General features: G+C 42.4%; 1 protein-coding gene across 2 annotated transcripts in view; it reads left to right on the forward strand.

Annotated features, from left to right (window-relative positions):
• Positions 1-26,224, forward strand: part of MSRA (methionine sulfoxide reductase A) — a 382,386-nt gene that overhangs the window by 237,327 nt on the left and 118,835 nt on the right. For both annotated transcript variants that reach the window (XM_047762787.1, XM_047762785.1), the window contains one exon: positions 12,938-13,042. In XM_047762787.1, coding sequence (XP_047618743.1) covers positions 12,938-13,042 — 105 coding nt within the window. The remainder of the gene's footprint in view (positions 1-12,937; positions 13,043-26,224) is intronic.

Below are 26,224 nucleotides of genomic sequence, written 5' to 3' on the forward strand. Positions count from 1 at the left end.
TATAATTTGTACTGACCTACATATGGATAGCCACCAAAGTGAAAACTATAAAATTCATGTACCCTGACGTTTTCGATACTACCAAACCTAGAGGAGCTCATATTTTCCAGCCACTTGGGGGCTAGGTGTCCATTCTGTGCCCTGTTGGTGTCCAGCCCAGTCATCTCCACAGCCCAGTTGTGTCCTCGTGATGTGAATCAGCCATGGTGCTACCGCTTGATGCAAAGCCTTCAGCTTGTTCTAGTATGTTCTCTGATCAGTAAATGATGAGGAAGGTGGATAAAAGTAAACCCAGAAGACTAACAATGCTCTTTCAGCCACTGTCTCTGCCTCCAGACAGCGTCACCACCAAAATAGCCCACACAAGGCTGCTAAGTTTATCTTAAAATAATGAAGCTGTAGCAACTCACTTTGTCTTGTCACAAAATTTGTACTCTTGATCCTGGAGTTCAGGGTTCTCCATCAAAAATATATGGAAAAGCAGATTACCTCCATAGATCTCATCAACTCCTCTTTAGTTCGTTGAGGAAAAGACTTGGATTTAATTTGACTAACATCCCCCCGCTCCCCCCACACACACACACACAAAATTGAGGTCAGAGAGAAAATGCATAGAGCTTGCATGCAGATGGCTTTGTAGACAAAACGAGGGAAAATCCCATTCTTAGTTCCAGGAACTTCCTTAAACCTAGTCCAGCAGACTTCCTTGGAAGCCCAGCCAGTTGAAATGAGAGATGCCAATACATGTCCTATATGTGCACGTATGTGTAGATGTACACATATTCACCTTATTTATTGCACGAGTGCTTGTGCTCACGTGTGCATACACACAGATACACCCCACACACACACCCCTACACACATTCCTACTTTCTCTTTGCTTGGTAGAGGTTTCTTACAGGGCGCTTCCATTCCAGTGAACCATGTGAGATGTATCCAAACATTCTCTTAGGTTCCAGTGACACACAAGGAATCCTACACTTTGTCACATAAAAACAGCACATCAGTATCAGCTGATTCTGTGTTTGTCAGGAGGCTTTCTGGGCTCAAGTGGTGCTTGGACGCTGAAGCCATCCATTCATGTGGATTATGACCGTGTGCCTCCTGGGTGTCAATAGCATCCTAGGCTCCAGTTAGAATGACTATAGTAGAAGTTTCCTGTTAGGTTCCTGTTATGGCTCAGTGGAAATGAATCTGACTAGCATCCTTGAGGATGCAGGTTCGAGCCCTGGTCTTCGTCAGTGAGTTAAGGATCCTGCATTGCTTTGGCTGTGGTGTAGGCTGGCAACTGCAGCTCCGATTCAACTTCTAGAGTGGGAACTTCCATATGCCATGGGGGGGACCTAAAAAGACCTCCCAAAAAAATGAATGACTAGAATGACTGTAACTATAGTAGAAATGTTTTGTGCATCATTTGTCTTGGATGATAATTAGTTCACTAGGAAAATTGATTAAATGGAGGGGGAGTTGTTTAAAAAAAAAAAAGATTTGCAGAAACCTTAAATTTTTTCTTAGCTGAATGAACTTTCTTGTGTCAACTTTGGATCTGGGGTCAATGTCTTTCCTTTGGCGCTGGCTTCTCTGTCAGAAGTGCCTGCTTGTCTTCCTTCCCCAAGCAGTGGGGGTGGGGTAAGAGTGCCCATTCTGGGGCTAAACTCTTTAGTCTGTGATCTGACTCTGCCTGTTGTGGTGTTGTGATCTTGGTAGTGCCATTTAACCACCCTGTGCCTACCAGTCCTCATCTTCAACATGGGTATATTAATAGTACTCCCTTATTGGCTTGTCAGAAGGATTACATAATTTATATTGTAAATCACTTAGAACTGTGCCTCAGACACAGTAAGCTCTAAGTGTTTGACACTGTGATTATTATCAATGTTTTCTAATTTTGCCTCCTTTAAAATCGAGAGAGAACTTGAAGACATGTGTGAATCCATCTGAGCACTTATCTGGATTTTAATGTTTTCCTTCCCAATCTTTTTTTTTTTCTCTTTAATTATGGTAAAATATACATAACATAACACTTACCAACTTAACCATTTTTAAGTGTACATTTCAGCAGTATTAAGTTCAACCACATTGTTGTGCCACTATCACCACCATCCCTCTCAGGACTCTTTTCATCTTGTGAAACTAAAACTCTGTACTCATTAAACACCTCCCCATTCCTCACTTCCCTCTGCCCCTGAAACCACCCTTCTCAATCTTATATAATAGTTGTGCTCACATCTAATCTGATAATGTTTTTGAACAACTTCCTTTTATTCAGTTTCCTAAAGTGTTCAACTTAATTCTTAACAGAAACTGGTCTCTTTTCTTCTGTGTGTGATATTAATGAAATTTTGTAATTACAGTGTAAGGTTCAATTGGTCTAAACTGGTTTGGGAAAAAATGCAACTAACTTGGTAAATGTATCTCTTAATGGGTGGAGCAGAAGGGCGCAGGTGTATGAGAGAGAGCAACGGGTGTCCTGGTGCTCTGGGCATCAGTGCCATGTTGCCTAAAGAAATGGTGGGAATGAGTCAACCCCGGACCATTTGTGGTTTCCCTTCTCTGTGCCATGGTGCTTGTCATTTTCATCGTCTGACCCTCCTACGTGGCTCTCTCTGTCTAAATTTCTCCCTGTTTTCAATGTCTCTTTCATCCGTACCTTCTCTATGAGACCTTCCCTGTTCTCTTCCCTTCCAATCTTGGCAGGCTTACCTGTCCCTGTCTAATGGCACCACATACCTTCTATCTTGTGTTAGCATTTGTGTGAGTTCCCCAAGAGCAGGCTCTGTATCACGTCTTTGGATTAGTTCTGTGCAGGGAGCCATGCCTCAGGCTCACGTTTATTGAGTTACTGCCTTGCTAGGATGGGATGGAGAGAATGAGAAGAGGAAAACTAAGTACTGGAGCATTTTATGGTTAACAAATCCTGTGTGTGTGTGTGTGTGTGTGTGTGTGTGTGCGCGCGCGCGCGCACGCGCGCACACCCAACACAATGCAGTCCTTCTAGTGTGCCTTTTTGGCTTAACTGTGACTACTTTGCAGGTGAGGAGCCTGAGACACCAAGAAATTAAGTAATTCATTTAAATCAAATAGTCTGACTGCACTGTCGGTGCCCTTGCCACAGCATCTTAGTACTTCATTGTTGAAACCATTTAGTTTGTTTCTCAGGGCATATTTCTGGGCTCCTAAATTAATTAGTGGCTATCACCAAAGACCTGCTCATCTAGGCTAAAAGATTTCCAATAGCGTTCAAATTCCAACTGAATTTGGATGTTCAGGTAACCATAGGCATCCATCATTTACTTGTTATCCTCAACCCTGTGTTTTTGTTTCTTTGTTTTTGTCTTTTTAAGGGTGCACCCACAGAATATGGACGTTCCCAGGCTAGGGGTCAAATCAGAGCCATAGCTGCCAACCTATACCACAGCCATCGCAACGCCAAATGTGCTTTAAAAAAAAACTTGCCCCTGGCAGCTTACCCCCAATACCCTATCTTTTCCTGGAGAGCAGTCATATTGTTTTGTTTGTATTAACCTAGATCCTGAATGTTTGGAAACTTCTGGCTTGGCGTGGTGAAGGTCTGTTTGGACCTATTACTACTTTGTGCGGTAGTGTGCACCTGTCCCTTGAAATGGTCTTTTGGCTGTTGCAATGGGGTAAAACATAATGTAGCACTTGGCCAGGTGACCTTTTGTGTCTCTTACCATTCTGAGACTTTGTTAGAACAAAATCTCCTGTCTGGTTTCCTCTCCCTCAGTATAGCCACATATATCAAATGCCCAAATTCATGGTTCTCTTTCTCAGATGTCCATCAGAAGTGCCTGTCAAACTTTGTGAGGATACACATGCCCAAGCCAGACCCAGACCTCCTGTATCAAAATTCCAACTTGGGGTGGAGTGGGAGGTGTGAGGGTAGTTTTCCAAAAGTTCCACAAGTGGTTCTAAGGCATAGGCTTGTGAACCACTCTTTTGTGTAGGCCCCCTAATAACAAGGTACAAGCAGGCCTCATTTTGGACTTTGTGGTATAATTTAGCAGCATCAAGGGGCCATGGTTTCTCAGTGTGCAGTATCATTTTTAATATTAATCAGGCCATTTAAGAAATATATGTTTGTCCCCTTGGCTACAAGGATATCCTACTCTCCACTTGGCGGGTTATTTTTGCTGACGTCTCACAGTGCCTGCCTATCTCAGGCAGGTAAGGTGCGAGGTGGTCCTAGTCTAGGAAATGGGCATCAATCAGCCCACCCACACAGGTCCTTTCATACACTCCATGATCTGAAAAAAATTGTTCCAAGGGTGGGGAGGCCAGCCTCTCTAATCAGCAGATTGGATGCAGAAACTAGTAAGCTGCTCACTCCTAGACTAGTTACCTCCTAGTTAGCTTGTAGCAGTGAGAAACCTCCCAGAGCATGAAGAATTAATGGTTAGAGTATATTGTTTTTCTGAGGAATTTTCTGTATAAAGTACTCAACTGTGTTTATAGCACTCTGAGAGAATAATCTCTGAAGGATTATACATCCCCCACCATGTCTCCCCATGGTGGACCCCCAAAAAATTACAATTGCTGTAACAGTATTTTTCCCCCTACTTTTCAATCAATAGGATGCTTTTTAAAGCTTACATTTCTCTTTGGACACTTTAAGTGACTGATGAGACAAAAGAAAAAAAGCCAAGATAAAATGACAGTATAGACACTCCTCAAATCCTATAATGAACTCCACAGGGCATCCAATTTTGATGTATTAGGATTTTTTTTATAATGAGTACATTGTTGGAAATCACATTTTCTATCTGCAGGAGATGGAGATGAAACTGAGCTGACATCTTACCTCTTTGTTGTTAATTAGCAAGAGGAAAGTAATGGTTTGAATCTTGTGTAGGAATGGGAGGTATTAGCCATCCATTGCTCTCCTTTTCCCTTCAAACACCCGGATCCTTCTGTGTGCTTTTTGATTTGGTTTAATGGTTTGGATTGGTCTTGTTGGCTGGGAAAGATGAGGGGAATTAAAGAATGGTTATTATTTAACAACAACAACAAAAATATCTATAGCTCACTTCTCCCCTCCATCTTGCCTGTAGGATAAATAAAATAGCTCAGGTCCTTTTCCTCTAAAGAGAAGTTCTTTACCTGGACTCAGACTGTAAGCAGTGCCTGCATGGCAAGAGTCTTTTGTTACCACTGTGTTAACGTTTGCCACCATTGAACCCCCAGCACTTGGCCCAGTACCTGGAACTTAGTAGATATTCAGGAAATATTTATTAATTAATGAGGAAATAAAACATCATGTTGACCCACCTAGTAAGGTGTTCAAGTTGCATTAATTGTGTCTTATCCCTTTCTCCAGGTAGTAGCTGCGTCTGTTTGAAGATGGTTGGTAAGGTTTGCACAGAATTCAATAGTTAGGGATAGAGCAGAGCAGAGCATGTAGATATGATTCCATTTAGGGGACTGGTCCTCTGGCAGGTGAGCAGGGCTGGAGCTGACATGGACGCTCATCCAGATGAAGGCTAAGTAAGTGGCAGAAACACTCAGCACAAAGACCCCTCTCCTGGTTCTGAATGTGTTTGTTAATGTCACATCATGTGTCTGGTCCTGAGGGATGTCAGAGAACAGCCACTGTCCCAGTTCCTCTTCTCAAGGAGCCCAGTTTGTAAGTGGGAAGACAAAGCAAGCACGTGAAAACAGCACCCAAGTGTTACACTGTGTGTGACTTATCCCACTGCAGGAAGAGTCCAGGGGTGTTGGGTCAGTGGTACTTGGAGGAGAAAGATCATTTTGGGAGGTGGCCCCTCTGAGGCATGTGGAAGGTCTGGGGCTAGAAATCAAAGCTGCACCACAGCAGTGACAACACCGGATCATTAACCCAATGAGCCACCAAAGGACTCCAGAAAGGTCATTTTTTGAATCCCTTCTATGTGCTAATTGCTGGACCCTATCTACTACATACATCATCTCTCTTCATCACAATGACCAAGTGAGGGACCTCGGGGGACCTGGCTCAGTCCATGATCGTGAATCTAAGCACAGTTGATCTGATGGGATCCCATCTACAGTGCTTCCCCCTGCACCATGCCCCTTCTTAGCAGGAGCCATGGGTACACTCTCCATCTGCACAGTCCTCACAGGCTGGGACTGTGCAGAGCTGCTTAGCCGGGTCACCCTAGGATTCCCTCCTGGTCAGTCTACATGAGCCTCTACTCAGTGCCCCTCACAGACTCAAGCTTCCTTTGGTGTCGGTGGCCCTACTCCTTCCCCTATGGCCATTTCCTGAGCATCTGATTTGCCCACCCCATTAGCGAGGGGCCGCCGCTTCTAGAGAGAGTTTGAAGTGTAACCCTTGCTTCCAGTCTCTCTCAGCACGCTGGCAGGGTGACTCTGACTCCCCCTCCCTGCTGCCTGCCAACCTGCAGTCATTCAGCTCTGGCCAGAGAGAGGCAGCCTCCTACTCCCCCAGCCCAGGGGGCAGCGGGGGCTTCTGCTTGTCTCAGTTCAGGCAGCTCTGCACCATGTAAATGACCACCCTGACTCTGATGGACAAAGGTTCCCGTCAGAAGGAAAGCATTGACAGGCACAGTGATGTGGGACACTGCTTCTCCCAGGAGAAAAGATTCCAGTCTCAGACTCTGCTCCTGGAGCCCTGCTTCTGGAGGTTTCTTTTTTTCTTCTTCTTCTTCTTCTTCTTTTTACAGCCGCATCCTCAGCATATGCACTCCCGGGCTACGAGTTGAATCAGAGCTGCAGCTGAGGCCTACACCATAGCCATGGTAGCACCGGATCTGAGTTGCATCTGCGACCTACACTGCAGCTTGTGGCAACGCCAGATCCTTAACGCACTGAGCAAAGCCAGGAATCAAACCTGCATCCTCACAGACACTATGTCAGGTTCTTAACCCACAGAGCCACAACAGGAACTCCTGGAAGTTGTTTTTTTTTTTTTAACCTGAAATTTTTTTTAACCTTTTTTTTTTTTTTTAACATTGTCTCATTAAACCCCTACCTTTTTATTTCTGATTCTAAAGTGGGGCATCACACTTGAAAAACACAGTCCTCTTGCACCACCCTACACTTCATCAAAAGAGGGAGAATCTGGGTCCTGACATGGTGTGGGTGAAGGCTGGACTGCAGTCTCCACTGGGGCCAGAAGGTACTGGCCAGGACAGCACCTCAGCATGTGGGTCAGTTCTTGTAGACATCAAGCAATATTTCTACAAGTCGACTGGATGAATACAATCAGAATTATCCAATTATGGAGATGTGGGTTTCTCATGCAGTTTAATTTTTTGTTTGTTTGTTTGTTTAGGAGAGGTCTCTATGTGGTCAGAAAACACAAAAGGGTGATAAGAATAGAAGCCTCACATTTGTGTATAGAGAGCCAGCGTCTTTCCCAGTATTTTCCCACATATGACCTCATTTACTCTTTATGACTCTCCTGCCACAGACATCATGTTTATTCTCATCTAAAATAGTAGGAGAGCCAGGATCACCGTCGAAAAAGTGTTACTTACTAGAACTATGGTTTAAGTTACTTCTTGTGACTTTAATTCCAGTCTTTCCCCATTCTGTCACAGCTGTGTGGAGAATTCTTAGAATTCAGCTTATAATAAGACACAGAGGTTAGACGAAATGTCCTGTGTGCCAGGCTCTATTCTAACTTTCCATTTTGCAGATGAGGAAACTGAGGCATAGAGTGGTGAAGTCAACAAAGCGCCTTCCATAGTGGGTGTGGGCCCCTAGTAAGGCCTGGCTCCTGGCCGGGGAGCTGTGAGTTGATCCAGCTTTTTCCCTCTCCCTGGCTCTGCCCAGGCCGAGCAGCTGCCAGGTAGCAGAGGCAGAATGGCACCCAGGCAGCCTGGCTTCGGAGTGTGTGCTCCTCACCGGGGCACAACACTGCGTCCCCCTTCCTTCGTGTTTCACCAGCTCGCTGCCTCCTTTCTGGTCTCAACTACTGAGTAGGCCACCTCCCTGCTTTTTCTTCTCACCAACCCCATGGTAGTGAAAGCAAACCACGCTAACCTGCGGGAGTCGAAGATCCCATTTCCCACGTGGGATAGGAAGCTGTCACATAGGACTAGAAGAATTGGCTGATTTATCTTGGGATTCTCTTTCAAAACACCTGGCTCTGTGGATGATTTGGCCTCCACAGAGCTCTAGCTGACTCCAGACGTGTGGTCTTTCTGCCCCCAGAACACTTCCGTGTGTCTGTTCTGGGACGTTGCGTCCTGTAAGGAATGGCTGCCGAAGCCCCCCCCCCCCCCCCCCCCCCCCGCCTCTGCGGCCACTCACCTCCCTTTGGGTGTCGCGGGGCAGAGCCACACAGGGGAAGATGACTGCTCAGAGGAGACAGTCATCATCCTCATGTTTCCTTTCAAGGTATTTTTGAGCGACAATGTTAAAGCACCTGTAATGCTGCTGTGGATTGTTTACAGGCACGTTTGCATCACATCTATCATGCTGTTAGGTGAAGAAACAGCTCAAAGTATTTTTCAGATACAGCCTTTTATCTCTAGAAGCACCAGAAACTATTTGCACATTGGTCTCGGGGATCAAATTAGCCTAGCACATTGGTGAGTTCCTGAAGGCGTGGGCATTTAGTGGTTCCTGGCCCCTTAATCCTTTTGATCATTTGCACTGTGTATTTTTATACAGGCTTTTGTACTTTGGAGAAATAAAATAAAGAAACTGAAAGGTGAGTTTGACAAGGGCTTCTCCACTCTGTTTGTCCGTGCAGATGGAGCCTGAATTTTAATGGTAATAGTTTCTTTTAAACAACTATGCTTCTTTAAACCTCTCCACAAATAGTGTCAGTGCGCAGGTTATGTCTGAGAGTGTTTGCCAGCAAGTAGAACTCTTTCCTGATCCCATGTTGCAACCATGAAAAAAGAGCCTAATCTTGGAAAATAGTCTTGACAGCCTGAATGTCAGTTACTCCTACAACTGTGATTTCTCATCTGGGCCACTGCTTTTGTGACATTTGCTGTCACTCAATGCCTTCAGGTGTCCACACTCAGGAGCGTGGCTTGGGGTCATAGAATAAGCCAGCACTTCCACCTCCAGCTGAAAGCTGATTAACTCTTCACTGGATCCTGTCACTTACCAGCTGTGGGATGTTATGTGAGAAAACCTGTGGAGCAGCCTTGATTCCCTCATCTATAAAATGGGGATGACATCTCTCTTGTAAAATTGTAGTGATCAATATCTGGGTGCCCATGTTCATAGCAACATTATTTACAACAGCCAAAAGGTGGAAGCAGCCCAAGCGTCCATTGACAGATAAATGGATGCGCCAAAGTGGCACGGCCATAAAATGGAATATTATTCAGCCTTAAAAAAGAAGGAAATCCAGACACATACTTCGCCATGGATGGGCATTCTACTGAGTGAAATAAGCTAGTCACAAAAGGACAAATGCAATATGATTCCACTTACATGAGGGACCTAGGGGAGTCAAATTCAGAGTCAGAGGTAGAATGGTGGTTGCTGGAGCTGGGGGAGGAGAGAATTGGGAAGTTAGTGTTTAATGGATGTGAAGTTTCAGTTTTGCAAGATTAAAAATGTTCTAGAGATGATCTGATGATGGTGATGGTAGCACAACAGTGTGACTGTACTCAATGCCACTGAGCTGCACGCTTAAAAATGGTTAAGATGGTAAATTTTATGTTGTGTGCATCTTACCTCAATAGAGAAAAATTGGGGAAAAAATTATGAGCATTAAAGAACATCCAGTAGGTTAAGTGCCTGCCATATTATTAGTGTTCAGTAAGTAGTAACAGCTCTTTACCAGGGTTTGGCCTTGTAATTAATGGTTATACAGGGCTGTACCATAATTTGTTTCTTTTTTGTTGACTTTTAGATTTCTTACAGTACTCCACCATTGTAGTAATAATGGGACGAATTTTTGTGCTTGTGTATGTCTTTTCTATGTTTTGGGATTTATATCTTTGAGGTTGATTTCCTGAGTCACTTAAACAAGGTGAATTAATCTTAATCGTCGGTGCTCTTGCTTCTCATGCCAGTGGGATTTCAAAAATGCCATTACTTTCACTGTCCTCACCCAAGAAAGGGTGGTCTCCTGATCAGCATGAGGCATAATTTTAAGGAATTTTACTAAATGAAATGTGTAAGAAATTGTAAGTTAATGTTTTGCTATGCATTTGTTTGCTTTTATTTGATCACTGAAAATGTTGAACATTTTTCATATCTTGATTGGCACTTATTTTTTTCCAATGTGTATTGCCTATTTACATCTTTTGCCTATATTTCCAGTGTGATTTCTGTGCTTTTCTTATCAAATATATTTTGTCATATTTGTAACACATTGTCATTTTTAATAGAGAGTTTTACTAGTTATGTAGTTAAATATTCATTTAAACATTTCAAAACACAAAATAAGATTTTAAAGTAGGTCAAAAGTGATTTTATAATAAACATGACTGTTATACTTAATAAATCTTTTTCCCATAATCCCCCATCATTCTTTTCATGTCTGTTAGCATAAACTCTGTTTAGATGTTAACTTATACGACTGTAGTATTTGACATAAAATTATGTAGATGGACCAATTAAGAATAAAATGTTAATAACCCAACATAAAAAGGACATAACAAAAATGAACAAATAAAAATTGAAATTATTAATAAGCATGAATTTTTACCTCACTAATAATTAAACTCATTAAAAATAGGGTGATAGGACACTATCCTCTATAAATTGGTGGGGATTAAAAACACTGTAATGGTGACTGAGGCTGGCCCTCATATATGCTGCCATTGGGGAGAGAAAATTGGGTCAACTTCAGTGAATACTGATTTGACACCAGGTATCAAGAAACTGTAAAATGTTTACAAAGTTTGATTTAGAAATTCCATTTATATAACTAAGGCTTGAGGCATCCTCAGAAGTATAGAATAATATTTGCACTCATGGATAGAAATAGGATTCACGCTAAATGCCCAATGACAGGTAGTGACTGAATCAGTAATGAGGCCACCATCTTTGGAATATTATATAGTCATTATAAATGGTATTTCCTAAAAATTTCAGTGATACGGGAAAACATTCATAATATGCTGGTGAGAGGAAAAAGCGTAATGCTGTGATTACAGTAAAACAAATTGTATATCATAGTGTGTGTGTGTGTGTGTGTGTGTTTGTATCTGGTACATATCTAGGGAGAAATGTAAAAATATTGATAGTACTTGTGTAGTAGGAGTATAGGTGATTTCTATTTTCTTTTTTATACATCTGTACATTTTCCAAGCTTCATATTGTTTGAAAAGTATTGCTTCTACAATCGGAAAACTATTTAAATATTTTAAAATACTGAAGATAATAGATTTCTTTCCTTTTCTGGATTCATGTTCACTTTGCTCTCCTTGCTTTGATATATTGGACAGAATCCTGGACAAGAAATTAGAAGATGTTTTTTCAGGTTATGATTCAGAAATTTACTGTCTCTGTGACCTTGGGCAAATCTAACTTATATGTACCTGTTTCCCCTTTTGTAAAATGAGGATTTCTACTTTCCCTGCATATACCATTGGAGGGTTATAAGAATTAAGGTGCAATTACCAACATAAGGGAAGGCACTTTTGCAAACTAGAATGCAAGTTCGGAGGATTCCCCAAACTGTTGCAAGATTTGATAATTTGTTAGAAGGACGCACAGAACTCACAGAGGTGTTACTCTCATAGTTATAATCAGTTGCAGGAAAAGGATATAGGTCAAAGTCAGCTAAAGGAAGAGACACATAGGGCAGAGTCTGGAAGGGTAACAGTGCAAAGCTTCTGTGTCATCTCCCACACTGTCAGGATGTGTTATCCTCCTGGCATCTTTGTGTGGCAGTTTGCAAAGAGTATTGCCAACCAGGAAGCTCACACAAGCTTTGGTGTCCAGAGTTTTTCTTGGAGCTTCATTACATAGGTATCATTGATTAATTGCACACGTGGTTGGGCTCAGTCTCTAGGTCAATGGATACCCAGAGCCCCCACTCTGGTTGGTCTTTCTGGCATAGCAGCCCCTCTTCTAACACTGTTGGCAACCCTACCTTAAGATTCAGTGTGGCCAGCCTCCACCCTGTGGGTGTGGTGGTCCCTCTCTAAATAAGGACACTCTTATCAGGTATCACCTAGATTACCTACCAGAGGCCAAGGCAGCAGTCAACGAATGGTCTATTATTTACCATGTTCTAACACTGTAAAATAAGAGAGGGCATGAATTCCATAGGTAAAAGTGGCCCTGCAAATACTTGGTTCTCTGATCCATGGAACCTTGGGGACCACCTTTGAGAAGGGGGTATGCTGACAGTGGGGACTACAGGGGAGCATTTGCTACAGTAGTTGTTTACCGCAGAGACGAATCAGGCTGAGAAAACACTTAGCACCCTACCAGCTATGTGAACCTGACCCTTGCCTCAGAGTTAATAACACAGCAAAGACATTTCTCCATTAACGAATTTATCTAATGTGAACAAGTCATAAGTCTGCTTTTTCACGGGTTTCTCTATCTGGCACCATCTCCCTCTGTAGCGTGGCTGAGCTTACTACGATACAGCGAGGGTTGATGATAAAAATAAATTGGCTTGTTCTCGTTTGCAAAACTTCAGATCTCTAGCACCATGTCAGGTTGGATCCATGAGGTTTCATAAGAGTGAGATTAGAAAAAGGAAAACCCGAGTTTATTTTCTCATGAAATTAAAAGAAAATAAACTAGAGCACAATGAAGAGAAACCATCACCCTCAGGAAGCATGTATGCTTTTATGGAAAAAAAAGAACCAGCGACAGAGACTTAGGATGATGCCATTAGAGTACAATTGTGCTCCCACCCTGCCTTCAGAGGGGAGAATTTCAGCCTTTGTCCAGTGTTTTTTTTTTTTTTGGAAACAAATAACTTGTCATAAATTGATGCTGTCAGTAAATGTGGGCTGTACGTTCTGTTTCTTTCAAGGAAGAACTGGCCATGCAGAAGTAGTCCGAGTGGTGTACCAGCCAGAACACATCAGCTTTGAGGAACTGCTCAAGGTCTTCTGGGAGAATCATGACCCGACCCAAGGTAGATGAGTGAGCCAGTATTTAATTATCTTACTAATTACAGCTGGGATAATTAGTGTTTGAACTGCATGGAAGAGATGAACCTTGAAATCACACAGGAGCTCAAGAATATGATTGCAGACATTTATTGACGGAGAAGGGGAGGGGCTGGGGAGAAAGAGGGTGAGAGAATAAAGGCACAGCCGCAGTCTGCGCCCCTCCCCCCTTTACAGCTGTCAGGGGTGGGAAAATTCCCACAGAGAAAGACGCCAGACAATAGAGATTCGTTCACCTTTGATTATTGCATTATTCCTCCTTAATGCAGTCTTTTGTCTACAAAATTAAAGTGTCTTTCTAGCAGCTCCAAAGTTTTCCTGATTTATGGTTCCTTTATTTCCCTGAATTTAGCCTTTCTCATCTTTTGACGTTATCAGGGTTTTTTTCCCCCTTTTAAATGTCTGGGTGATTTAAAAAGAGACAGAACATAAAGGTAAAATGCAGTATTCAGTGGATCCACAATGCTTGGGTTATTTAAATATTTCATTTCTCTTCTTTGGAATTTATTATATAGAGATATTAATATATTTGGGCTGTAAACAATGGTGGCCAGGAGTTTTATTTGAATTCACACACATGCAAAAACCCCATGTTGGTAAATATTGTAATAGTCAATAATGGAGCGATTTCCAGATTTCATCTTAACAGCCTTGCAAGCACTGCTTTGCCAGTGTGATGATCTGATATGATGAGGCTCACGAACTGAAAAGTTCTGTATATTCAAAGTGATTTTCACAAACCCTGTTCATTTAACAATTGGTCTATTTAGCAAAAATATCTTCCCTCTTGTGTCAGGTTTTGGAGTAGTGGATATGCCTTATTGGCTATTTCCTGATGAATAGCACAATTTTTCCAAATGTGCATTATGCTTTGCGGTGGGACCTTTCCAAGACCCCAGCAGCACAGGCTGGTGAATCCTGAGATCCAATTACATCTAATGCCAGGGTGATTTGCCAGAGGGCAGAGGTCAGAGCTAAGTCCAGAACAGCAAAATGATCCCTGAGCCAGGGTAAGGCAGGTCCAGGATCCAGGCAAATCCAGCAAGGAGAATGAGGGCTGGGAAGGAGGCCAGGAGCAGGCTCTTCAGGACAGTGATGTCTGGATTGACATGGGTGGGATGAGTTCCTGGTGGGAGAGCACTGAGGTGGGAGCAGGAGGCAGGGGTAGAGGACTGATAAGGGCAAGAATAGTCTCATCGGAATTTTCAGTTGTCACCTCCATTTGGACGACCGGACGGACTGATGTCATAAGAGAATGGCAGGCCTAATGGCTTAAACATGTGTGGCTCAGTGGGAAACTAACTGGTGAGCATCATAACTAAGGGTGGTGATGGCCAGGAACTCATGCTGGGAAGCCTTTGATCCAGATGGAGCATCCATTCAGCCCCTTGGCTCTCAAAGCCAAGGGTCAGGGTGGGATACTGAGAGCACCAAAATTCTAAGTGGAGACACCTCTCAGGCGCCCAAGTAAGCCTGAGGTCATGAAGGAGACAGGCTCCCTGCAGGTCCACAGGCCTGGCCACCCTTAATGCCATATCCTGATAGAACCACTTCATGCTTGGCCCCTGCCAAATCCCAAAGAGGGTAAGTCTGTCATCCATTTGTCTCCTTACTTCTCTTAACTTCGTACCCATTTTATCACATATTTACTGGTTCACCTCGGTTATTAGGTCACCAGTTCTGGCCCATAAATCTCAAGGGGAATTCCACCTTCAAAAGAACTTTAGGAGAACCTCTTGTTCTCCCCATCTCATGGGTCAGATGTGTCCCACCTTTGCCTCGTCCTCTTGGAAATTCTTGCTTTACTACCTGTGTTAATTTGTTTGGGCTGCCGTAATAAAGTACCACAAATTGGTTGGCTTAAACAACAGAAATTTATTTTCCCACAGTGCTGGAGTCTGGGAGTGTTGGCAGGGTTGATTTCACCTTGTCTTGTAGGCTGCTGTCTTTTCCTTTGGCAGTCTTCCCTTTGTGTGTGTCCTATTCTCCTCTTCTTATAAGATAATACCAGTCACATTGGATTAGGACCCACCCAAATGACCTCATTTAATCTTAATCTTTAAAGATTCTATCTCCAAATTAAGTTACATTCTAAAGTCCTGGAGGTTAGGCTTCAACATGTCATTTGTGGGAAGAAGTGAGACACAGTTTAACCCATAACACTATTCAATAATGTAATAGGTTGATATACTCTTCTTCCAGAGCTATTTCTTTTTATAAAACAGTGTTAATAGGCTCACAGACTGGAAGAGACTTCAGAGATCCTCTGATTAAACTTCAACTTTGGTTCTTTAAATCAAAAGATGAGATTGCTAATAATGGGGTTCACAGACAATGGGATTTGAATGTTGAGTGGCCCATTTTTTTACATTGATATTTTGGACACATTGCATATGGAGGAGAGTTTTTCTACCCTGGCATATGTTTGTTCCTGCTTAGAATAGTGCTTACTGCAATTTATACAGTCACACATATTAAATCACAAGATATTTTATCTTCCCACAGTATTATTAGAATTACTTTTTTGGTAATGGGCCATGGTAACAATCTTTTTCTGCCTGGTAGGGCTTATTTCCTCTGACGTTTCTGGAAAATGAGGCCAACAGCGTGATCATATGACCCAGGCTGACCCTGTTGTCCACAGTGTTTGATCTAAAGAACAGGCATGTGACCCAGGCAGAACCAATCAGAGTCCTCCCCTGGGATTGTTGTATGCTCTCACTTTGCTGAGGATGCCAAGGTGGAGGTGCTCTGGATGTGGAATGAAGATCCACCGGAGAAGCAAGGGAGGAAGATAAAACCCTGAGAGATGAGAGATGGGAGGAGAAAACCTCAGAAAGCTCTGAGGACCTGAGACTCCTCATTCTCGGAGGTCTTCATTTCTGAGAACTCTCTTTTGAACTCTTTAAGCTATGAGAGCTAGGAGGTATTCCCTTCCTTTTTAAAACTTGAGCTCCATTTGTTGGCTTTCTGTTACTTGCAACAACAGCAAAACCCCTAACTAATCCGCTTATTCAATTAACGATCAAGCTCCCTTATTATACTCACTAACTGTTAGTTAACTAAGTTCACTGGGCTCCTTAAGTCCAAGATCCAAAGCCCTTTGATTAATAGCTTTACCCTAGACTCTCAGACATCACGTAGAGGACACTGAAGTGCTTCTTCAAGACCTGTTGGTTTGATTGGAGTTCCTCAGTAATTCAGAGTTCAGAATTAGGATTTAGGATTTGGGATATATGGCCTGAGAACATATTGAATACCTTCTCAGTATTTCTAAACTATTGCTGAAAGGCAAGCATTTATTAATGGAGTTTATCTTGTATCTTCTCTTTTTTCCAGGTAGTCTACTAAGTGGTGCTAAGTCACTACGTGGTCAGGAACAAGTATTTGGCTACAAGAAGTAGCCAGTATTTGGGTTAAGACTTACAGGGAAAATATATTCTTATAGGATGAAAATAGTTTAATCCCGATAAGTTTAGATCAAATGAGCATTCAGATAAATGTGCATAAGGCCACAGACCAAAATGTTAACCTGAAATCATTAAATATATGTTAACCCTGGGACATTAAAAAAGCAAAAATGTAAGTTCAGAAGAACCCTGCTGGTATCAATGGATTTAATATTCCCAGAGAACTCTGAAGGTCTAAAAGTATACTCATGTGTAATTTTTCTGAAGCAGGGATTTGCAGTCCACTGTCCAAAGGATGGGCATGCAGTAGGAGATAGCTGGGCTGTAGGTGAACTCGGCCAGCTGACCACAACTTCTTAATTCTCTCCCTGAAGTCACACGGTGACTCTTGTCACACTTCGCAGTGGAAGGTGGCCCCGAAAGCAAAGCACTCAGTAGAGCAGATGAGGGAAATAGAGGCGTGTAAGGATGATGGCTCTCACACCGAAAATGCACGTTTCTAAGGACAGTAGCTTGTTTGATTTGGCAGAGATCCTGGTTTGTGAAGCAAAAGCCTAGTCTAGGTTCCTTTCAGAAACAAGAGTAGTGATTCCTTAACTTTTGTGGAGAAAGCTCTTACCTGTACCAGAATTACTTATCAACAAAAAGGCACAACTTAAGTCAAAGTTGAGAAGGCATTGCTCTTTGATGGGATGATATGCCCCCCACACGTGATTCTCCGCAGCAATGGGATCAAGAGAAATGTATTTTAATTAGCATGTTGAAAGGCTTTACTGCCTTTTTTTATAAAGTCATTAAGGATTCTCAGGGGCCACTTACAATTTTTAGTGATAATTTACCTCTGTGGGAGAGGCAGTATCCTAGGATGATATTACCAAGTGTGGGGGTTCTTGCTAATGACAAGGGCCTATTATAGTATAAACAGCAAGATTTTAAGTCCCCTTTCAATGAAATCAACTCTTCACAGCATAAACTAGACAGAGAAAATCCTACATGTTCTTCACTGCTTCAAGGTATTAATGCAGCTCTCTCATGGTATCTGTCCCAGTGGGAAGGAGGAAATTCCTATGGTCCACCTTTTTTTTTTTTTTTTTTTTCCATTCGTTTGTTTGCTTTTTAGAGTTGTACCTGCAGCATATGGAGGTTCCCAGACTAGGGGTCAAATCAGAGCTGTAGCTGCTGGCCTACGTCACAGCCACAACAATGCCAGATCCGAGCCACATGTGCAACCTACACCACAGCTCACGGCAATGCCAGATCGCCGATCCTCTGAGTGAGGCCAGGGATCAAATCCACATCCTCGTGGATAATAGTCAGATCCATTTCCACTGCGCCACAATGGGAACTCACTGGTCCACCATTTTGGAGGGAGCAAAGCTACTAAGAGCTATCAAAAGATGTGGGCTTTTCGAGATAGAGGGGTAGAGACCTGTAATTCCACAGCCCATAAGCAGTGAGTCCTGAGAGAGAGCTACTCCATGCATTTAGCTTCAGGTGAAGCTTACAGATGCTTGGCCAGTGAATGGAATAGGTTTTCCTCTTGATTTACCTCAAAACCTCTACTTTTGCCAAAGCCTTCAGACACCACTGTCCTGTTCTGGCCTTATTTTACTCATGGGACAGATACTGTTCCTCCAGCCTCCTAAGGAGAGCATGCTTCTTCCTGATCATGTGACCCCCACACTCCCCCGGTCTCCAGACAACATGGCAGAGCCACATTGGCTCTGGTTCCAGCTGCGTCTCCTCTCAATCTCATGACCTTGGCCAAGACACTTACTCAATCAGAATCTCCTTTTTCCCATCTATAAAAAAGAGATAATAGTTTCTGTCCTGTGTACTTCTTGGGTTGCCATAAGAACTAAATGAAATCATGTGAAGATAACTTGAAAATGGTCAAGAACCATGAAAGTGGCAGCATTGTAGTTGTGTCCTTTTCAACACAATAATACAGTTTCACTGGGTTTATAGATTTTTATGTCCTTGCTTTCTGTGAGAAAATACTTACCCCTACTAAAGTGTTTGCTTTCTACCCACAAAGGTTTTTTTGTACTTCCTGTTAGTTGGAAAGGTTTCAGCACTGTTTGCATTCTCATTCTGGGATGAAACTGCTGGTGGTGATGGTGATGAGTGGGTGAATAGAAAGCTCCTTAGGTTTGCTGCTGACACAATCTCATGCTTGCTCTGGATTCCTGGACCTAGCATGCTCTGTGCACAAATTCCGTCATTTCACTCCTCCTATTCCTGCATGAGGATGCAGGGCACAGACCCTGTACCTTGGGCTAAGTCGCAAGTATACAAATGCACAATGTAGAGACAGCTTCATCTCACCATAAATCTGACTTCTTAATTCCAACCTGCTTCACTCCCCTTGATCCTGAGAAAGAGGATTTATGAAGCACCTTTTATGGGCCAGTCTTAGTGTAGATGCTCTCTGTCCATCGTTTCATTTAACCCTTACCATAACCCTATGGACTGGGGCTCATTGAAGAGAAGAGAAGAAATGAGATTCTAAAAGACTGACTGTCTTGCTTGACCGTAATGGCAATATTTGGATGCAGCTCTGTCTAAAGCCCAAGTCTGTTTTCTTTCCCCTATACCAGAGAGGTCCATGTTTCCCGACTAGGAGGACCTCTTCTAAGGATAAATGTTTTCCAGAATCCCCCATGAGATACAGTCGTGCCCTTTGTAACCTTTTTAAAGCAAATATATGAAAATGCTACTACAAATTTAGCCACACTTTAAATTGAATATCTATTTTATTAACTAGCACAATATCATGTACTTCTGGAAAATGGAAATGCTCACATGCATAATGCATTTGCCAGCCTCCAGGCTGTGCCTGCTACACGGTGGGAGTTGCGGATTCCTGTAGTAGCTCCACTCCTTCCCAGGGACTGTGGCACAGGTGGGGAGCTGCTCCAGTGCAGGTCAGGAACAGTGGCCTTTCTGCAGGGGCCTTCTGGCTGAGACTGCGGGCTGACCCCAATATCAGTCTCCCCACTTCTGAAGGATTGAAATGTCACCTGGATATGCAGCCACCAATAAAGACTAAATTTCCCAGATTCTTTATGGCCCAGTATAGCCAGGTGTTCAAATTCTGACTCCAGGGCACAAGCACCAGGGATGGTGTCCACCTCTGGACTGGGTGCATTAGAGGAAGGGCCTTCTCCTCTTTTTGCTTCCCACAAGTTGCTTGTGGGGGCACTGATGAGTCATATTGGACCACAGGGATGAGGGCCTTATCCTTGTGACAGAGATGCTGCAGGACAGAATATCCCAGAGTCTCTATCCCAGGCCGAACTCTCTATGCAAATGCTGTCTTCTTTAAGCTACTGTTATTTTGATTCATTTTAGGCCTTTTTTTTTTCTTCCTATAGCAGCTGAACTAATCCTTATTAAAATAGCCTTCCACTATAAGCTGGTGATGAACTCCCAGTAATTCCTCTAAAGGTCTTAATTAAAATGTTCACTTAATTAAAACATCTTTAATCAAATCTGTTAAGAGTATAGACTCTAGGGTTAGAGGATGTGGTTTTAACCAGGCTGCCATGCACAAGCCTTGTGGCCTGGGGAAGTTACCTCACCCACCATCTCATTTCTCCATCTCTGCCTGACCACCGGGTCCCAGCTCTCATTATCTCTCATCTGGCTGCCACAGTAGCCTCCTCATTGGCCTTGCCCTTCCAGTCCAGTGCCCACAATGACCTGTCAAAAACACAAAACAAAAGTATGTCCCTCTCCTGCCTAAATCGCTTGGCCGGTTGCCTATTTTCCTTGGGATGGTGCGCAGGCTCTTTACAATGGCCAGCCTGGCCTGGGGTCAGCTGGTCAGGGCCTCCTTCTCCAACCTCGGGCCCTGCTGCTCTTCCTCCTCCCCACACCCCTTCCCGGCACTTCTTTACTGTAGCCTCCATGCACTCCATTCCCAGAAGACACAAGTGCTTTCTCGCTCCAGGGCCTGTATGTACTGCTCCACCTGCCCACAGCTCCTGGCATGACTGGTGCCTTCCTTTCCTTCAGCTTAAATAGTCCCATCCTCAGAGAGCTTATCCCTGACCACCCCCCCCACCCCCAACTAACGGCCAGCCCTCCTTCTGGGTTCTGCCATCACCATACTCTCCTTTCTTCCTAACATATCGCATGGTGGAATGATTTGTCTCTTCACTCATTTATTAACTGTCTCCTCTTCTAGAAAATAAGCTTCGTGGGAAGTATTTCCTCATTGAACAAATGAGTGAATGGATCTCAGTTTTCCCATCTGTAAAATGGTTCCAGTCCCATCAGTGTGTATCAGGATGGATGGAGGAGCGTGGTCTGTTGTCAGAGCCCAGTGCCGGGCACAGCATAAGCATATCGTGTATAATAGCCACCATCTTCACCCTGGCCTATAAGAGCCAGTTCACCAGCTCCCATTTGCTTGTCTTGCTCTCTCTTGAACCCCAGCATTTCTCCATTTTTTCTCTGTCATTTTCCCCATCTCATGTTCTGAATACCCTTGATCATTTCCTGTGCTTGGTTCATACCCTTTATGTTCAGTCAATTGCTTGGCACCCCTTTCCCTCCCAGAGGGAGCTCCCAGTTGTCCTCAATAGCTTCATCTGGCTCCATGGACCACACTGTCTCTGGGGTTGGGTTTCATGGAGCCTCGGGGCCACACACCCTGGCTTGTTGCCTTGCCCTCAGAGCTAAGAGAAGGGGGTCAGTGTGGTTCCTCAGTCCGTGGTTGGAACCGGAGACCTCAAGCACTTTTCTGTATTCAGTGCCTGTGGAACCCCCAACCCCCCCACACCCACACTCACTGTGCAGTATCACTTGAGGTGTGTGGTTCCCATGAGGCCCCCAAGAATCAGGGATGGGGCTGGTCCACTCCACCTTCAGCGGGTTTGCTTCAGAGTCCCTTTCCAGGTGCACTGTAGAGAATCCAGCCCCCCCAGGCTGTCTACTGGGGAACATTAACTGGAGAGAGAAAAATCCTCTTTGCCTTCTGTTTCTCATCAAGTTGGCAATTCAGTGCTGGTGTTCATCTATTTGAACTTGCCACATTAATATCTGAACTTCATTGTGCTGACCCCTTTAAGTTAGTTTTTTTTTAAAAAAATAAGTCACCAGTTTTGAAGGACTCTCCTTTTTTTAGCCCATGTGCAAGGAATCTATCATCTGCAAATAATTAGACAGTGGGAATTATATTGTATTGCTAATGAGCAGATGTGCATACTTATAGTAGAAGAACAGCTGCACACATACAAAATGCAAAAACGACCCCAAACCCCAGCATTATGAATTCTGAAAAGGATTTCATTCTTTTAAGAATTTCAGAAACAGAAAAAAAAGAAACAAAGAATTTAACTGATATTTTTCTTTATTAATTGTTCTTTCAGCCATACTTTTCCTTGCATAACATTATCATACATGTACACAGTATCTTTGCTATTTGCAAATGTGCTATTTGCACTTTCAAATCCCTCTCTCATGTAATACTTATAGAGCTTATAGTTAACATTTTCCCTCTGCCTTTCTAGTGCTTTAAGGGTTTGGTGCCTCCAGACTCAATGAAAGACCAACAGAGTGTTTACTCTGAGCTGGGCTGCTAGGTTCTTAGGTGCACATGGTCCTGTTTGATCCTTAGAGCAACCTATGAGTAGGTGGTCTTAGACCCATTTTACAGATGGACAGACAGGCTCAGAGAGGGGCAGTGATTTGCCGTGAGCCAGTTAGTACTTTATGTGTCATGGCTTGGATTTGGACCTAAGGGTTCAATTTCAAACCTTGTGTTCTTTCCATTGTATGGTACGTGGTCCTACCTTGTTATAAAATGCTATCACCCAACAGAAAACACAACCACACAGTTACTGGAAACAGCAGGGCATTAGCCAATGATGAGTTTCTGTCCTCACAAGCTCCTTGTAATACCTAGTATAATTTTATTTTATTTTAAGTGAAATATAGTTGATTTACAGTGTTGTGTTAATTTCTGCTGCACAGCAAAGTGATTCAGTATACATACATGTACATTCTTTTAAAAATATTCTTTTCCATTATGGTTTATCATAGGATAATAAATATAGTTCCCTATGCTATACAGTAGAACCTTTTGTTTATCCTTCTCATTACAGTTGGTTTGTTTTTTTTTTTTGTTTGGTTGGGGTTTTTTTTTGCTTTTTAGGGCCACACCCACAGCATATGGAGATTCCCAGGCTAGGGATCCAACTCAGGATCCGAGTCGCATCTACGACTTACACCATCGCTCACAGCAATGCCAGATCCTTAACCCACTGATTGAGGCCAGGGATCGAACTCACAACCTCATGGTTCCTAGTTGGATTCATTTCTGCTGCACCACGATGGAAACTCCTTCATTACAATTTTGTAATCCTATTAAGGATTTTCAAGATGAATAAGTCAAAATAGGCTTTTTTAAAGGCTATAATCAAAATTCGTTTGTAATGGGTAGTGTAGTAGCAGAAGTTAGAAATGCTAATATCTTTTGGCAGCCTGTACAAAGGGTAGGTATCCAAGAATTTCTTTTGAAAGATGTGATGGGTCAGTAAATTCAAATAGACTTTTGAAAACTTTCAGCCAGGAAGAATTCCACATATTTTAGGTGGGAGTGGTTAGGTCATTTAAACTTTGCTGATCAATTCCTGAAATAATATAAAATCAATAAGAAGTAATGAAGCCAGAAGAGTTACTTTACATAAAAGGGTATTAAATTAGATTAGAGAAAAAAATCAGAGTGGATATCATTGGCAGAAATTAGAATTTCCATGTTTCAGTAATGGCAGGCTAGGTTATTCAGATCAACTTTCTCATTAAAATGTTGGGTAAGATATAAAAACATATCAAAAGCATCACATCAAAGAACCAACAAAATGGTTAGGAATTGCCATGTTAAATTTGAGGGGAACACTGGAATCCAGACAGATAAGCAGGAAACTGAAATATCTTTGCTCTAAGGAATTTTCTAATCCCAGAAGAGTTGAGTCTTGAGGGCCTTATTAAGGATATAGAGAGTATAGCCAATGCAATTAAAGCACTCTACCTAATGGACATATACAAAACACTATACCCTATACCTTCTTAATCACACATGGAACATATGCCAGGCCATAAAGTCTCAATATGTTGCAAAAGGACTGAAATCATAGAGATTATGTTTCTCTTACCATAATGCAATTCTGCTGGAAATCAGTAGCAAAAAGATATGTAGAAAATCCTCTGTGTTAGAAGAAATTTTCTAATTATCTTATTGCTCAAGGATAAGCTGTAATGGAAATAAGAAAATACCTTGAATGGACTGGTAATTACAATACAACGCATCAAAACTTATAGGGCATAGCTAAAGCTGTTCTTAGAGGGAAATATAGAGCCTTAAATTCATATGTTAGAGGAAGAGAAAGACAGAGCTCAGCATCCATCTCAAGAACTTAGAAAATCAACAACATAAACTAAGCAATGAAGAAGAAATTCTAAAGAAGAAAATGAAATAGAAAGTAAAAAGTAACAGAGAGAATCAACGAAGCCAAAGGTCGGCATTTCAAAATGACTAATCAAGTTGATAAAACACTGGTAAATTGATCAAGGAGAAAATGAGAAGGTACTAATACCCAATATCAGGAAGAAAAAATAGGTTATCACTACAGATAGGCAACTTTATGTAAATAACTTGAAAGTTAGATAAGACAGATTACTTACAAATATAACAAAACTGAACAGACCTATAATCATTAAGAAACTTAGAAAGCTGAATATATATACATATTTAGGCTGCACCTGTGGCATAGAAAAGTTCCTGGGCCAGGGGTCAAACCTGTGCCATAGCAGCAACCTGAGCCCACTGCCTTGACAATGGCAGATCCTTAACCCACTGGGCCACACAGGAACTCCCTGAATCAGTATTTTAAAAGCTTCTCATAAAAATAGTTCACCAAATTCAGATAGCTTCATCAATGAGTTCTACCAACATTTAAGGAAGAAATAATTTTAGTCTCCCACAAATTCTTCCAAAGGTTAAACAAAGATGCAATTCATCTATGGTTCTTGGATAATACTAAAACTGATTCTTTTGATACTAAAACCTGAAAATGTGAGAAAAGGATATTATTATAGTTCAATCTTAAGGACATATATGCAGAAATCTTTTTTTTCCTTTTTTTTTTTTTGTCTTTTTAAGGCCACACTCATGGCATATGGAGGTTCCCAGGCTAGGGGTTGAATCAGAACCGTAGCTGCCAGTCTATGCCATAGCCACAGCAATGCCAGATCTGAGCCGCGTCAGTGACCTACACCACTGCTCATAGCAACTCAGGATTCTTAACCCACTGAACGAAGCCAGGGATTGAACCCATGTCCTCATGGATGCTAGCTGGGTTCATTAACCATGACAGGAGCCATGACAGGAACTCCTATGCAGAAATCTTAAACATAATATTAGCAAACTGAATTTAGTGGTATATTGGAAGTATAAAATATCATGAACACTTTAGGCCCCTCCAATGAACGCAAGTTTGGCTTAGCATTTTTATATCAGCCAATGTAATTCACCACTTTAGCAAATTAAAAGAAGAAAATGATGATTATCAAAATACATACGGAAAAAAGTACTTAATACAGTTCACAATTCATAAGTGATTAAAATTGTAAAAGATTCTTTTTAAGTAAGGAAGGAAGCTTGCAGGGTTCTTTGTGTGTTTGTTTTATTTTTTAAATTTGGCCAGGCCCTCAGCGTGTGAAAGTTCCTGGGTTAGGGATTGGATGCCCACCACAGCAGTGACAACACCAGATCCTTAACCTGTTGAGCCACAAGGGAACTGTTAAAAGATGCTTTGAGCCACCAGGGAACTCTTAAAAGATGATTTTCTTAATCTAATAAAGAATATGTACAAAAAGCCTACAGCAAACGTCATACTTAACAGTGAAACAATGAGAAACTATGGTAATACCATTACAACTCCTAATCAGCATTATACTGGGGGTCCTGGCTCATACTAAGTCAAAGAAAAAAAAATGTATAATGATTAAAAATATGGCAGGAGTTCCTGCTGTGGGGCAGTGGTTTAAGGACCCAGCATTGCCACAGCTGTGGTGTAAGTCGCAGCTGTGGCTTAGATTTTACCCCTGGCCCGGGAAAGTCCATATGCCACAGGTGCAGCCAAATAATAGTTTACCTTCTTCACCAGGGCAACATTTCCCATCCTCCCTTGTGTAGCCACATGACTGAATTTAGGCCAATGGAATTTGGGCAGAAATGACATATGATCCTTCCAGACTGGCTAATAAACAGTCCTGCATGATCTCTGAGCTTTCTCTTCACTTGTCTGCCAGATGAATGTGAATCCCATGGGAAACCTTTGTAGTAGCATATTGAAGCTGGTTTAGTTTCCATTAGCCTGGATCTCTGAAGAGTTCATAAAGCAGAACTGTTCCCAACTCCTGTTTACTAACTGGATTTTGTGTGATTACGAAATTAACTTTTAGGAGTTCCCATTGCGGAACTTTTAGGAGTTCCGCAGCAGAAATGAATCCAACTAGAAACCATGAGGTTGTGGGTTTGATCCCTGGCCTTGCTCAGTGGGTTAAGGATCTAGTATTGTCATGAGCTGTGGTATAGGTCACAGACGTGGCTCAGATACTACATTGCTGTAGCTATGGCTGTGGCTGGCAGCTGTAGCTCCGATTTGACCCCTGGCCTGGGAGCCTCCATATGCCATGAGTGCAGCCCTACAAAGCAAAAACAAAAAA

Source organism: Phacochoerus africanus, chromosome 15 (genome assembly GCF_016906955.1).
Source record: "Phacochoerus africanus isolate WHEZ1 chromosome 15, ROS_Pafr_v1, whole genome shotgun sequence".
Taxonomy (NCBI): domain Eukaryota; kingdom Metazoa; phylum Chordata; class Mammalia; order Artiodactyla; family Suidae; genus Phacochoerus; species Phacochoerus africanus.